The sequence below is a fragment of the Hevea brasiliensis genome, chromosome 4 (genome assembly GCF_030052815.1).
Source record: "Hevea brasiliensis isolate MT/VB/25A 57/8 chromosome 4, ASM3005281v1, whole genome shotgun sequence".
Lineage (NCBI taxonomy): Eukaryota > Viridiplantae > Streptophyta > Magnoliopsida > Malpighiales > Euphorbiaceae > Hevea > Hevea brasiliensis.
The window spans coordinates 75567988-75584717 of NC_079496.1; the positions used below are offsets into that span (position 1 = coordinate 75567988).

At 36.0% G+C, this 16730-nt stretch overlaps 1 protein-coding gene across 1 annotated transcript in view; it reads left to right on the top strand.

The window, feature by feature from the left end:
• Positions 1–16730, top strand: part of LOC110660558 (lecithin-cholesterol acyltransferase-like 4) — a 71076-nt gene that overhangs the window by 37362 nt on the left and 16984 nt on the right. Inside the window, exons 9-10 of the mRNA XM_021818906.2 lie at positions 1624–1678; positions 1902–1955. Coding sequence (XP_021674598.2) covers positions 1624–1678; positions 1902–1955 — 109 coding nt within the window. The remainder of the gene's footprint in view (positions 1–1623; positions 1679–1901; positions 1956–16730) is intronic.

Genomic DNA, 16730 nt, shown 5'->3' on the forward strand with positions numbered 1-16730 from the left:
CAAGAAGCAGAGTGTAGTTTCTCGATCTAATACTAAATCTGAATACAGAGCCATGGCACAATCAGTATGTGAGGTAAAGTGGATACTTCAATTACTAGATGAGACAGGTTTTAAGACCTCCTTGTCTGCGAAATTGTGGTGTGATAATCAAGGTGCTCTCCATATTGCTTCTAATCCAGTGTTTCATGAGCGAACCAAACATATTGATATTGATTATTACTTTGTTCGTGAAAAGATTCAACAACAGATCATCTCAATAGGACACATCAAAACTGGAGAGCAGTTAGGAGATATTTTCACAAAAGCTCTGAATGGAGCTCGGATTGACTATATTTGTAACAAGTTGGGCATGATTAACATTTATGCTCCAACTTGAGGGGGAAGTGTTATGGAAAGTCAATCACTATATGTATTCTGTATTCCTATTTAGGATTTCTTCCTAATTAGTAGAACACAATTATAGGAATGAATTGTATATATATATATACCCATGTACAGATTAATTGAAATTAAGGAGAATCATCTCTTTCTACGGACTCTTTACAAGGTAGACTTCTATAACAAAACCAACCATTGATGAAGAAAGATTCATGACCCAATATACAAAAAACAGAGAGCATGGAAGCTTAAAGATCCTCACCTGCGTCACATCTTAGGTAAGTTGTCCTCCTCATCCTCCTTATCATCTTCTTCTTCTTCTTCTTCTTCTTCTTCTCTATTTCAAGCGGCAGCCTGCTGTGTCTAGGGTCTTCGGCTCGCGTGCCAGAGGTAGAAACGCGTTTCCAACTTTTTATATTTGAGGAAATGGCCCCAACACGCCTCCCTCATGTGTCTCACTGTTTCCATGCCGAAAACGATTCTGACATGGGCAAGTGCCAACCAGTGTCGTTTCCATGCATCTTAAATGGTGTTTGATAAAGAATTAGGCACTTCAACTAATATCTTTTGCACTTAAATTTTTTAAGCATGATATTTTTTTTTCCAGACTATTAAAAGAAAATCTACTTTATGTTTTAAGTTAGCAATGATTTTTCTTATCATAATCACCATCACTACTGAAGTTGTTATCTATCATTACTCTCTGATATCAGAAGAATCAGAGCTACCATTCACCATAACCACAGCTCCCTTGGCAACTCCAACTGTCATTACACCACCATTATCAGTATCATCATAGCTATTTTTCTTCAGACCGTCATAATCTTTTTCTTCAAATTGAGAAATAATATTTGTCAAACTGTACAATTACCTTCAAGGGAAATCATTTTATTTTAAAAAATGTCTAGCACCTATTAATTCAGTTTATTTCAGCCCTTATTTTCAGTTTTATCTAGCACAACCTAAGAATTAATAAATATTCCAGCGAATCAGAAATGATATTATAGTTTTAAAATCTTTAGAGCTCTGTTTATGGGGGTGTTATGCCCTTTCATGCATCATAATTAAATCTTTTCAATCCTCAAACTCTCAATTGATAGCTCAACCAAATAAAAACCTCCAAACTGCAGTCTTCCAGCTTCAATCAAGCTTCACCCAATCTCTGCATCATATAAGGTTACATTTTTTAGATTCCTTTTGTCATTATGTTGGCATTTTTTTTCTAATTTTAACTGAATTTTGCAGCTATGGAAGTGAGGAAGAGCCTGTTACAGATGTCCAAGAACTGAAATTTTTCCAGGTCGTTGCCTATACAAATATACTCTGCTCATGTAATACTGTTGGAATTTTCCTGGGGCCATATTTTACAAATGTTATGGAATACTAGTTTTTATCTACGCTTATCTTTCATTTCTTATTTTGACCAATTCATGTTTTGTTTTGATAATTCATCGGTATGAATCTTTAGTGATGAGTATAAACTTTGTCACAAATCCTGACTTATTATTTTTCTATATTTTCAGCCTAAATATGTATGTGTTGATGGTGATGGGACAGTTCCTGCTGAATCAGCCAAGGTATGCTTAACTTTCCTTTTTCTATCCAAAGTAATATTGCTCAGAAATTTTCAATGGTTTTAACGCTTGATTTTTGTCAGAATTTATGGATGACATTATATGGTCTTATAAATGTTTACTGCATAGCATTTCTCTTTTAATCTCAAGGTATTGGCATTCGATATTCTCGTTAGTTTATTGTTAGGGCCAAGAGTTGGCTGATTGGTTTGAGCAGTTGATACTTTTAGCACCAGCACTAGCATGTGAAACTGGAAATGAAAGTTCTACTCTTGGTGCCTTTGGTGTGAGAGATAGGACAATATGGGACAGAAAAATTAGTGAACCAAACATAAGTCTTGGAGAAGAATCCACTCTTGTCTGATTGGACATGGCTAAGCATTCGGTCAGTTCGTTCAGAACGAAACTGAATCGAATAAACTGAAAACCAAAATTCATTCCTAAGTAAACAACCAAACCAAATTAAACAGAAATAATTCGGTTCGATTTGGTTTAAAAATTCGGTTCTTCTCCTCCTTCCAATATCTCCCTTTTTTTCACGAAGTCACACCTTTTTCCATTCCTAGCCTTCACACTTCAGTCAGAGCCCCAATCAATAAATCAAACAAAAAACAAACAAATAAACACAATCAATAATTAAGCACATAATTAATTTAATTTTATCAATGTTATGGAAAGTCAATTACTATATTATTTCTTTGTATATTCTGTATTCTGTATTCTTATTTAGGATTTCTTATTTAGGATTTCTTCCTAATTAGTAGAACACAAATATAGGAATCAATTGTATATATATACTAATGTACAGATTAATTGAAATTAAGGAGAATCATCTCTTTCTACATGGTATCAGAGGAGGTCATCTATCTAGGGTGACTACTTGTTCTCACCACTCAGCTCAGGAGAGATCTTGACCTCCGACCGGCCGTTTCGACTTCGATCAACATCGCCGGCGTCGCCTCAACCCCCTCATTCTACTACTGTGTGCGGTTGCCTGATCCAGTATACCATTAAAGGACTTCTGAGGTTTGGCTCTCAGATCCTATTTTGGTATTTGCTTGATTGTGATTTTGGGTTATTTTGCTGTTGTAAGCACTTTGGATTAGCGTTTCGGTTAGTTTTCTTTGTCTCAACAAATAGCAGAAAATAAGAATGTTATTTCTGATGTGATTCCGGTGATGACTAAGATCACGGAACACAAATTTAATGGTTCGAATTACTTGGAGTGGAGTAAGACTGTTAGGGTCTATTTGCGTAGCATTGATAAGGATGATCACCTTACTAAAGATCCACCTACGGATGATACACGACAAACTTGGCTAAGGGAGGATGCTCGGTTGTTTTTGCAGCTTCAGAACTCGATTCACAGTGAGGTAATTAGTTTAATTAATCACTGTGAATTTGTTAAGGAATTGATGAATTACTTAGATTTTCTGTATTCTGGTAAAGGGAATATCTACTGTATTTATGATGTTTGTAAGGCATTCTACCGTGTTGAGAAAGAGGATAAGTCTCTCACGGCTTATTTTATGGATTTTAAACGGGTATATGATGAACTTAATGTATTGTTACCTTTTAATCCTGATGTGAAAGTTCAGCAAGCCCAACGGGAGCAACTGGCTGTTATGAGTTTTCTTGCAGACCTCCCTTCAGAATATGAGACTGCTAAATCTCAGATTCTCTCCAGTTCTGAGATTTCCTCTTTGTATGAAACGTTTACACGGGTCCTTCGTACAAAGAGTACCCAATCTTCACAGCCTGCCAGTAGTGCTCTTATTATTCGTAATCCAAATAATAGAAGAGGAAGCAGAGGAGGAATTACAGGCAACAGAAGTAATCAGCGTAATGGAGAGGCTAGTTCTAATCAGGACTTAAGATGAGTCATTTGTTATTATTGCCATGAGCCTGGCCATACAAAATATAATTGTCTTCAAGTTCAGAGGAAAAATCAGCGATCACATATGGCAAATATGGCAGCAGAGGATTCTACAGTATCTTCCTCTGAGAAAGCTATTTTGGTATCTGCAGAGGATTTTGCACAGTTTTTCCAGTATCAGGCATCTCTAAAGCCTACCAGTTCCTCTGTCACTGCGATCGCTGAGTCAGGTAAATCCACTACATGCCTTGTGTCTTCCTCATCCAAATGGGTTATTGATTCTGGTGCGACAGATCACATGACAGGTAATTCTAGTCTTCTATATGCTTTTCAGCCTAATCTCACTTCCTCTACTGTTACTTTAGCTGATGGTTCTACTTCTTGTGTCATGGGTTCTGGAACTGCGAACCAAACTTCGTCAATTTCTTTGTCATCTGTTTTGTGTCTACCAAAATTCTCTTTTAATCTACTTTCTGTTAGTAAACTTACTCGTACCTTAAATTGTTCTGTTTCCTTTTTTCCTGACCAGTGCTTGTTTCAGGATCTTATGACGAAGCAGATTATTGGTAGAGGACGTGAGTCGGGTTGTCTCTACATTCTGGAAAATCATGTACCGCAGTCGCTTGTTTGTTCAAGTACCTTAACATCTCTTGAAGCTCATTGTAGATTGAATCATCCTTCTTTGTCAACCATGAAAAAGCTTTGCCCTCAGTTTCAGTCTTTATCAGTATTAGAATGTGAGTCGTGTCAGTTTGCAAAACATCATCGTTTGCCTTCTGTGTCTAGAGTCAATAAACAGGCTTCATCCCCTTTTGAGTTAGTTCATTCTGATGTTTAGGGTCCTTGTTTTGTTACTTCTAAAACGGAATTTCGTTATTTTGTTACTTTTGTTGATGATTACTCTCGTGTTACCTGGTTATATTTAATGAAGAATCGTTCTGAGTTGTTTTCTATCTTTTGTACCTTTTGTAATGAAATTAAAACTCAATTTAATATTTCTGTGCGCATATTAAGAAGTGACAATGCCAAAAAATACTTTTCAGCACAATTTCAGTCTTATATGACACAAAATGGCATTCTTTATCAGTCTTCCTATGTGGATACTTCATCCCAAAATGGCGTGGCCGAAAGAAAAAATCGGCATCTTCTTGAGGTAACTCATGCTCTTCTTTTTCAAATGAAAGTTCCTAAACATTTTTGGGCGGATGCAGTTTCTACGGCATGTTTTTTGATCAATCGTATGCCGTCTTCTGTCCTTAATGGGGATATTCCTTATACTGCTTTGTTTCCTACAAAATCTTTGTTCCCTGTTGAATCCCGTATTTTTGGTTGTATTTGTTTTATGTGTGATGTTCGTCCACAGGTTACTAAATTGGATCCAAATTCTCTCAAATGTGTCTTCTTTGGGTACTCTCGGCTGCAAAAAGGGTACCGTTGTTTCTTTCCTACTCTTAATCGTTATCTTGTTTCTGCAGATGTTACATTTTTTGAGTCCACTCCATTTTTTCCTCAATCATCTGTGTATGAGAGTCAAGGGGAGGAGGATGATCTCTTAATATATACTGTCCAACAAATGTTTAGTCCTTTCCAATAGCCTGTTCCTTCTGTCTCTAGACCTACTCGACCTCCCGTTGTTCATGTTTATTCCAGGAGATTGGAGATTCCTGACTCAGATCCTCTACCAGCTACTTCGTTGGGAGATCATGTACCTCATACTGATCATGATTCTGATCTAAACTTACCCATTGCTCTTCGTAAAGGTAAACGTTCATGTACTTACCCTATCTCTTCTTTTGTTTCTTATAATCAATTGTCTTCTTGTTCTCGGTGTTTTGTTACTTCTTTAGACTCTGTTTCTATCCCTAATACTGTTGGTGAGGTACTGTCTCATCCTGGATGGTGTGCTGCTATGAAAGAGGAAATGGAGGCTTTAGATGCTAATGGTACATAAGAACTGTTGCCTTTGCCCACTGGTAAGAAAGCTATTGGTTGCAAATGGGTATTTACAGTAAAGGTAAATCTTGATGGTTCTGTGGCTAGGTTAAAAGCACGCCTTGTAGCAAAAGGATATGCTCAGACATATGAGGTTGATTACTCTGACACTTTTTCTCCTGTAGCTAAACTTACTTCTGTTTGCTTGTTTATCTCTTTAGCAGATATATATGATTAGCCCCTACACCAATTAGATATCAAGAATGCTTTCTTTCATGGTGATCTTCAGGAGGAGGTGTATATGGAGCAACCACCTGGGTTTGTTGCTCAGGGGAAGTTGCGTAAAGTTTGTAGGCTTTGGAAGTCTCTTTATGGCTTGAAACAAAGTCTTAAGGTCTGGTTTGAGAGATTCAGTGAAGCAGTACAGGAATTTGGTATGCAAAAGAGTAAGTGTGATCACTCAGTATTTTATAGGCAATCTGAGGTTGGTCTAATTCTCCTGGTAGTCTATGTGGATGACATTGTCATCACTGGGAGTGACTCTGCAGGTATTTCATCTCTTAAAACCTTCCTCCAAACTCAGTTTCAGACCAAAGACTTGGGATTGTTAAAGTATTTCTTGGGTATCGAAGTTATGAGAAGTAAGAAGGGTATTTTTTTGTCTCAAAGAAAATATGTCCTCGATCTATTGACAGAGACAGGAAAATTAGGTGCTAAGCCTTGTAGCGCACCAATGATTCCAACTTTACAACTGTTAGCAGGGGATAGTGAGTTGTTTGAAGATCCAGAGAGATACAGGAGATTGGTAAGAAAATTGAACTACCTTACAGTCACTCGTCCTGACATTGCTTATGCCGTTAGGATGGTAAGTCAGTTTATGTCTTCCCCAACTGTTGCTCATTGGGAAGCATTGGGACAAATCTTGTGTTATCTAAAGGGCACTTCAGGAAGAGGTTTGTTATATGGTAATCATGGGCATGATTAACATCTATACTCCAACTTGAGGGGGAGTGTTATGGAAAGTCAATCACTATATTATTTCTTTGTATATTCTGTATTCTGTATTCCTATTTAGGATTTCTTCCTAATTAGTAAAACACAATTATAGGAGTTAATTGTATATATATACCCATGTACAGATTAATTGAAATTAAGGAAAATCATCTCTTTCTACAATCAACAACCTTCAATTTCCACAAAAGACCAACAAACCCAATTTGCATAGTAAAGAATGACAAAAGAGAAGAGTGAAGACCAACAAAATTATAGAATTACAATTACCAGTAACTCCATTTAGATGCAAACATACAAGCCTAGAGAATCAAAAAGCACCAAGCATGCAAAACAATTGAGACTGAGTGCAATCCTTGAAGCAATCGAGACGCTGAGAGCAAAACAATCAAGATGTTGAGATGTTGAGAGTAAAACATGCGAGCAAGGCATGAAGCAAATGAGCACTAGGCGAGCGAGGGTCGCGAGGCAAGCTTAGAAGGCGCAACATGCAAATAAGCACCGGACCGAGTAGGGAAATGGTTAGATCGCGGACCTCATAGGAGTGAGAGAGTGGAGGAGATGGTGGTGGATTTGTCGTTATGTGCCTGTGGCTGTAGCAGCGATCGTGAGTGTAGTGGGTCTTCTCTTAAAGAGATGTGTGATCTATGAAGAAGAAGAAGAAGAAGAAGAACAGGAGGAAGAGGATGAGAAGGAAAGAAGGGTTGGTTGTTAAATTTGTAAAAGGAAGAAGAGGTCTGTGTAAAACTTGGGGAGGTTATATAGGCTGTAAAATATAGCGTATTGGTCATAATTTGGTTCAGTTCAGTTTGGTTCAACCGAATTGAATAAAGATAATCGAAATTTTTAAATCCCAAAGCTTAATCGAACTAAGTTACCTTAAAAACTGAGCTGAATTACCGAATTATGGTGGTTTAGTTTGGTTTATTTGGTTTAAACCGAAAAGTGCTCACCCCTACTACTGGTTTGGAATAGAATACATTCTTGTCCTATCCAATTAGTGCACCAAACGTAAGACTTGGAGAATTGTGTGCCATGCCTTGTCTGTCTGGTCCACTGAGACAAGCACACCTGCAGGAAAGCAAGCTTTGATACCATTTTAATTTATTGTTAAGTCCAAAAAAAAATTAAGCTTATAACAGCTTAAGCTAAGTAGACAAAAGTAAAAATAGGGGGAATTAGCTAGCTACTGAATACTGATAACTGTGGATGTTCACAGAATGTTATGAACAAAGATGTTTAGCATTTGTTCATGGGGCAAATATAATAATGGCATGCAAAGGCTATGCTTGGATAGGAAAATTTTGGATTTGGCTACCAATTGTCTTAAAACTTTGAAAGTGAACTGGTGAATAATAAGCCTAGGTATCGCAAACTAATGTATGTTTAAGAAAATGTTACATACTTGAGACTCAATTGGATTCAGGTACACAGAGTATTTGTATACAGGTAGACAGATTTTTAATGCTGCCTTAATAACAACTGAATTTGTGGGAGATTTTTAGAAGTTAGTTGTAATTATTATTAAATTGGATTTTGCAACGTCTAAAAGATAGAAGGAGTTGGGCTTTCCTTGGCAAAGGTTACTGAAGCAAATGGTTTTGGAGCCAGTTGGTGGAGGTAGATTGATAGCTGTTACATTTCTTTTATTTGTTTTTTAATCTATTAATTATCGGTCTAAAAGTTGGATCTTGACAATGTGGACATTGTCAATTTACAATGCAAGATGACCCGTTGTCTTCATTTCTATTTATTTTGTTATTGATTTTTTGAGTAGGATAATTGGAAGGGATTGTTGTATTTAGTATATTTGAGAAGATATTAAAGATGAAGGTAAATACCTAAAGTGGTTTGGCAATTTTAATTTGACTTGGGAGAACTTTTCTGGTTTTGTCCTTTTAGCTAATTGCGCAAGGTTAAAATGGCATTGGAAATATTTTTTCTATGAAAGTTACTCTTTTTCTTTTTTAGTTTGGCTGCAACTCTGAAAATCATTTGGAAGTTATGCTACTGCATTTAATAAAGCTATGAAAATGTTTGGAGTACGAGGATTTTATATTTTTCGATTTATAATTGAATAGAATTACAAATAGTATTGTCACACCTTACCCCTCTGTAAGGCATAACATGATCTCGTAGAATACCTAATGAACTACCGAACTTCACCTACCGATAACTCATTAAGTACCCTACAAGGGATTTTGAAATAATTTTCTTATTTTTGATAAGTGGTGAGCATTTCTAATAAGTATTTAAAATATGTAATTAAGTGGAAAGCTAGTTGGAAATTTTGGCCCATTTTATTTTTCCGCAAATTTTATAAAAATTTTGACAGAGTTCTGTCTGTATTTTGAGAAACCAGTTCTTCAAATACTTGTAAAAAACACTTCTAAAAATTTTTCTCAACTACTGCTTCAATTTTATACTCAATCTCAATCAATTTCTCAACACATTTATCAACTTTCAAATTTCAAATCCACTATCTAATGATCATCAAAATACTAACAATCCATTTCATTCAATTTAAATAAAATAGTTCCATTCATATTTCATTAGAGACAAAATAATTTAGATACATCATTATAAAATTTACATTAAGAGAATTTCAAACTACTGTATATATTACAACTTTATACAAATTTTATACAAACTGTTCAAGACCCATTTTTACATGTCCATACATTTATGTGCAATATATAGATCAAAAGAAATATTTACAGTTAGGGTATAAATTATACCCGAAGACTTTAAGCTGATAGCTCATCACACCTCAAGAACTCGATCTGCTCCTCTAGTCTCTCAGATTCATGACAAAGAATAGAAGCTATCGCTGAGTACTAGGACTCAGTGGTGCACAACATACTAAAATAATCTTTATGCAAAACTTAAATCATATTTATTCAAAAATTTGGCTGAACATGAGAATTAAGTACAAATCATGCATTGTGAGATTTAAAATGCAAACCAAGTTCATTTCAAAGTATCAAAACACATTTCATAAAAACCCACAGTTAGATCATGCCATTCGAAACAAATAGAATCTCAATAGCCAGAGGCTAAAGAGAAATCACATCACAAGGCTAGCTAGCTCAAATATATGGATATCCATTCACATCCTCTTCTACTGGCACACCTCAACACTTCTCCAGAGAAGGAATCAAAATTCGAAACTAATTACCCCCACTAGTCGTGCTAGTGAGGTGTCCAAATATATGGTCATGATACTGTTGTTTCAAAACTTATCTTAACAATTTACTAAACATTTTTATTTCAAATATACACAATAACTTTCACAATTTAAATCAAACATCATAAGAATGCCATAATTCAATATTTCACATTATTCAAAACAGTATGCAGAAGATAATTATAAAAAGTATACGTTGTGCACAAACCTCAAACGAGTCGCCTGTTGGCCTTGACTCGACTCCTCGGGTTTTGTCCCGGTATTCTTTTCCACTGAAACACACAATTTCACAGTGTTTCAGTACCATAACTTAGCATAAATCCAATAATAAATTTAACTTCACTTTTATCTAGCTCTAATGTGCTAAATTCGACGTTCTTGAAATTTTGTGTTTCGGGTTATTATTCACTACACTATTCAAGTCAAATTATTGACTTTCTAAGGCTTAATAGGTATGGAAATTTCAACTTCACCAACATACCACATTTTGGTCACTAAACTTGTTGGTTTTGGTCATTTTCTCAAAACTTAGGTCTTTTAGGCAAAATTGCTAATTTTCAGTTTTGGTGTCCCTAATTGTACTGTTTCATTGGTCAGTTTACTGTTGGAATTTGGCAAAACTTTCTGCATAGAAAATGTTCCTTATTATCTTAAGTTTATTCTCCTTTTTGAATCACCCCAATTGGAGTTTTGTAGCTCAAGTTATAAGTAAATAATGTTTACTGTTTATGCTGCAGAATTTTATTCTGGCAGATTATTGATTCCAACTTCGTTCAGCAATTTGATCAAGTTAGGTCCATAATTTGGTCTAATTTTCTTCATATGAAATATTCTACTATGTCTTAGGTTTCCATCGGTTCAAGAATCGCCTAAATCGGAGTTTTCTAGAGAGAGTTATAGCAATTGAAAATTTAATATTCATATGGCAATTTGCAGTTCTGCAGATTCAGGTCACCAAATTTGCTTAGTAATTTGATTGGGTTAATGGCATAATTTGGGTTGGTGTTCTTCATGAAAGTTTTAGATCTATATCTCATCTAACCCCTGGTAAAATTTCAGGTCATTTTGACCTACCTAGCTCGAGTTATGACCAAATGAACAAACACTGTTCATTTAGTCAGTTTGTGCAGAGGCAGCCTGCGATTTTCCGACTTCGGTCACTTTGTTCACTAGGTTTTAGTCACTTTTTGTGCAGGCTTCCTAAACGAAAATTGTGTCATTTAGTGCCTATTTTCATCTCTAATTGGTCCCATATCCATTGGACTTGTAAAATTATATTTTTGGTCCCTCAAAGGAGGTTTTTTTTGTCATGCTTCATAGCCAATCCGAATTGGCTTTTGATTCCAACACTTCTAACACATTTAATTAGGTCACAATTGACCATTTCTCACTTTACATTAGGTCAAAAACACCATTTACAAGTTTCTCACATTTTTGGTCTTCAAACCCTAATGTCCAAAACCCTAAGTTTGTCCAATCTTCACAATTCATGTAATCTAATTATACAATTCACATATCTAACATCTACTCACCAAGATTTCATGTTTAGCCTAACTAAATACCATCAAAACCTTAAGGTTCCATGGCTGCCACATTCTCTCTTTTCTTATTTAAGCATGGTTTCCTTTATTTCTAATGCAATTTCATCACACATAAACTTAAATTCATGAGTTCAATAAGAATCTAACTTGAAGTTGCACTTTCCTCAATTTGTAGATTCCCTAGTTCTTCAATTCTCCAAGTTTTTTCTCCCTTCTTGCTCCCAAAGTGTTTATCTAGGTTTAAGGGTAAGATTTAATGTTGGGATTTAGGGGATTTATGGAAAGGAACCAAATAGTTCAAGCTTTTGTTCCTTAAAAATGATGGAAGAAAAAATGAGAAAGAGTGGAGAGAAAATTGGGACGGCACTTAGGAGGAAGAAGACAAAAAAGTGATTTTTTTCATATTTTTTTTTGTTATTTTATGTCTTATTAATGAGAATTGACTTGGTCAATTTGGGTAGGCAAATTAAAATTGTTTTTTGACATCATGATGATGTCATCCAATGAGGTAAGCATGAGTTAATAAACTTTTTTAAATTTTCTTTTTTTTTTTATATTTTTTTAAGACTTACTTTATGTATTTGAATGGGTCAAAAATTGTGGGAATTAAAATAATTAATTTTGACATCATTTTAATGTCATAAAGTGATGTAATTAGCTTTTTCTTTTTGTTATGGAAAGTCAATCATTATATTATTTCTGTGTATATTCTGTATTCTGTATTCCTATTTAGAATTTCTTATTTAGGATTTCTTCCTAATTAGTATAACACAATTATAGGAATCAATTGTATATAAATACCCATGTACAGATTAATTGAAATCAATGAGAATCATCTCTTTCTACATGGTATCAGAGCCGGGTGGTGAGAACAAATAGTCACCATAGATGACCTGCTCTGATACCATGTAGAAAGAAATGATTCTCATTGATTTCAATTAATCTGTACATGGGTATTTATATACAATTGATTCCTATAATTGTGTTATACTAATTAGGAAGAAATCCTAAATAAGAAATTCTAAATAGGAATACGTAATACGTAATATACAATGTAAATAATATAATGATTGACTTTCCATAACACTCCCCCTCAAGTTGGAGCATAGATGTTAATCATGCCCAACTTGTTACAAATGTAGTCAATCCTAGTTCCATTCAGAGCTTTTGTGAAAATATCTCCTAACTGCTCTCCAGTTTTGATATGTCATGTTGAGATGATCTGTTGTTGAATCTTTTCATGTCTCAACAAATGGCAGACAATAAGAATGTTATTTCTGATGTGATTCCGATGATGACTAAGATCACGGAACACAAACTTAATGGTTCGAATTACCTGGAGTGGAGTAAGACTGTTAGGGTCTATTTGCGTAGCATTGATAAGGATGATCACCTTACTAAAGATCCACCTACTGATGATACACAACAAACTTGGCTAAGGGATGATGCTCGGTTGTTTTTGCAGCTTCGGAACTCGATTCACAGTGAGGTAATTAGTTTAATTAATCACTGTGAATTTGTTAAGGAATTGATGGATTACTTAGATTTTTTGTATTCTGGTAAAGGGAATATCTCCCGTATTTATGATGTTTGTAAGGCATTCTACCGTGCTGAGAAAGAGAATAAGTATCTCACGGCTTATTTTATGGATTTTAAACGGGTATATGAGGAACTTAATGTATTGTTGCCTTTTAGTTCTGATGTGAAAGTTCAAAGAGCCCAACGGGAGCAATCGTTGTTATGAGTTTTTTTGCAGGCCTTCCTTCAGAGTATGAGACTGCTAAATCTCAGATTCTTTCCAGTTCTGAGATTTCCTCTTTGCATGAAACATTCACACGGGTCCTTCGTACAGAGAGTACCAAATCTTCACAGCCTGCCAGTAGTGCTCTTATTAGCCGTAATCCAAATGGACAACAGGGTAATAGAAGAGGAAGTAGAGGAGGAATTACAGGCAACAGAAGTAATCAGCGTAATGGAGAGGCTGGTTCTAATCATGACTCAAGAGGAGTCATTTGTTATTATTGTCATGAGCCTGGCCATACAAAATATAATTGTCCGCAACTTTAGAGGAAAAATCAGCGATCACAGATGGCAAATATGGCAGCAGAGGATTCTACAGTATCTTCCTCTGAGAAAACTGTTTTGGTATCTGCAGAGGATTTTGCACAGTTTTCCCAAAGATCGTGCATCTCTAAAGCCTACGGTTTCCCTATCATCGCGATCACGAGTCGTAAATCCACTACATGCCTTGTGTCTTCCTCATCCAAATGGGTTATTGATTACGTGCAACAGATCACATGACAGTAATTCTAGTCTTCTATCCGCTACAGTCTAATCCCACTTCCTCATCACTTTTTTGATGGTTCTACTTCTTGTGTCATGGGTTCTGAATCGCGAATCCGACTTCACAATTTCTTTGTCATCTGTTTTGTGTCTACAAAATTTCTCTTTTAATCTACTTTCTGTTAGTAAACTTACTCGTACCTTAAATTGTTCTATTTCTTTTTTTCCTGATCAGTGTTTGTTTCAGGATCTTACGACGAAGCAGATTATTGGTAGAGGACGTGAGTCAGGTGGTCTCTACATTCTGGAAAATCATGTACCGCGGTCGCTTGTTTGCTCCAGTACCGTAACACCTCTTGAAGCTCATTATAGATTGGGTCATCCCTCTTTGTCTACCATGAAGAAGTTGTGTCATCGCCACTTTTATCAAGCACTAGAATGTGAGTCGTGTCGCTTTGCAAAACATCATCGCTTGCCTTCTCGTGTCTAGAGTCAATAAACGGGCTTCATCCCCTTTTGAGTTAGTTCATTCGATGTTTGGGGTCCTTGTTCTCATACTTCTAAACTGGATTTCGTTATTTTGTTACTTTTGTTGATGATTACTCTCGTGTTACCTGGTTATATTTAATGAAGAATCGTTCTGAGTTGTTTTCTATCTTTTGTGCCTTTTGTAATGAAATCAAAACTCAATTTAATATTTCTGTGCGCACATTAAGAAGTGACAATGCTAAAGAATATTTTTCAGCACAATTTCAGTCTTATATGACACAAAATGGCATTCTTCATCAGTCTTCCTGTGTGGATACCCCATCCCAAAATGGCGTGGCCGAAAGAAAAAATTGGCATCTTCTTGAGGTAACTCGTGCTCTTCTTTTTCAGATGAAAGTTCCTAAACACTTTTGGGCGGATGCAGTTTCTACGGCATGTTTTTTTATCAATCGTATGCCATCTTCTATCCTTAATGGGGATATTCCTTATACTGCTTTGTTCCCTACAAAATCTTTGTTTCCTGTTGAACCCCGTATTTTTAGTTGTACTTGTTTTGTACGTGATATTCGTCCGAAGGTTACTAAATTGGATCCAAAGTCTCTCAAATGTGTCTTCCTTGGGTACTCCCGGATTCAAAAAGGGTACCGCTGTTTCTCTCCTACTCTTAATCGTTATCTTGTTTCTGCAGATGTCACATTTTTTGAGTCCACTCCTTTTTTTTCTCAATCATCTGTATATGAGAGTCTGGGGGAGGAGGATGGTATATTAATATATACTGTCCAACCAATGTCTAGTCCTCTTTCACAGCCTGTTTCTTCTGTCTTTAGACCTACTCGGCCTCCCGTTGTTCATGTTTATTCCAGGAGATTGGAGATTACTGACTCAGATCCTCCACCAGCTACTTCGTTGGAAGATCCTGTACCTCATACTGATCATGATTCTGATCTAGACTTACCTATTGCTCTTCGTAAAGGTAAACGTTCATGTACTTACCATATCTCTTCTTTTGTTTCTTATAATCAATTGTCTTCTTATTCTTGGTGTTTTGTTACTTCTTTAGACTCTGTTCCTATCCCTAATACTGTTGGTGATGCACTGTCTCATTCTGGCTGGTGTGCTGCTATGAAAGAGGAAATGGAGGCTTTAGATGCTAATGGTACATGGGAACTGTTGCCTTTGCCCACTGGTAAGAAAGCTATTGGTTGTGTAGAAAGAGATGATTCTCATATATTTCAATTAATCTGTACATGGGTATTTATATACAATTGATTCCTATAATTGTGTTATACTAATTAGGAAGAAATCCTAAATAAGAAATCCTAAATAGGAATACAGAATACAGAATATACACAGAAATAATATAATGATTGACTTTCCATAACACTCCCCCTCAAGTTGGAGCATAGATGTTAATCATGCCCAACTTGTTACAAATGTAGTCAATCCTAGCTCCATTCAGAGCTTTTGTGAAAATATCTCCTAATCGCTTCCAGCTTTGATATGTCCTGTTGAGATGATCTGTTGTTGAATCTTTTCACGAACAAAGTGACAATCAATCTCAATATGTTTGGTCCGCTCATGAAATACCGGATTAGAAGCAATATGGAGAGCAGCTTGATTATCACACCACAATTTCGCAGGCAGGGGGAGTCTTAAAACCTGTCTCATCTAGTAATTGAAATATCCACATTACCTCACATACTGATTGTGCCATGGCTCTGTATTCGGATTCAGCACTAGATCGAGAAACTACACTCTGCTTCTTGCTTTTCCAAGACACCAAATTTCCTCCAACAAAAACGCAATATCCAGTAGTTGACCTCCTATCAACCTTAGATCCAGCCCAGTCGGCATCTGAAAAACATTCAACATTTAAATGCCCATGATTACCATATAACAAACATCTTCCTGGAGCTCCCTTCAGATAGCACAAGATTTGTCCCAAGGCTTCCCAATGAGCAACAGTTGAGGAAGACATAAACTGACTTACCACACTAACGGCATAAGCAATGTCAGGACGAGTGACAGTAAGGTAGTTCAATTTTCCTACCAATCTCCTGTATCTCTCTGGATCTTCAAACAACTCACTATCCCCTGCTAACAGTTGTAAATTTGGAGTCATTGGTGCACTACAAGGCTTAGCACCTAATTTTCCTATCTCTGTCAATAGATCAAGGACATATTTTCTTTGAGACAAAAAAATACCCTTCTTACTTCTCATAACTTCAATACCCAAAAAATACTTTAATAATCCCAAGTCTTTGGTCTGAAATTGGGTTTGGAGGAAGGTTTTAAGAGATGAAATACCTGCAGAGTCACTCCCAGTGATGATAATGTCATCCACATAGACTACCAGGAGAATTAGACCAGCCTCAGATTGCTTATAGAATACTGAGTGATCACACTTACTCTTTTGCATACCAAATTCCTGTACTGCTTCACTGAATCTCCCAAACCAG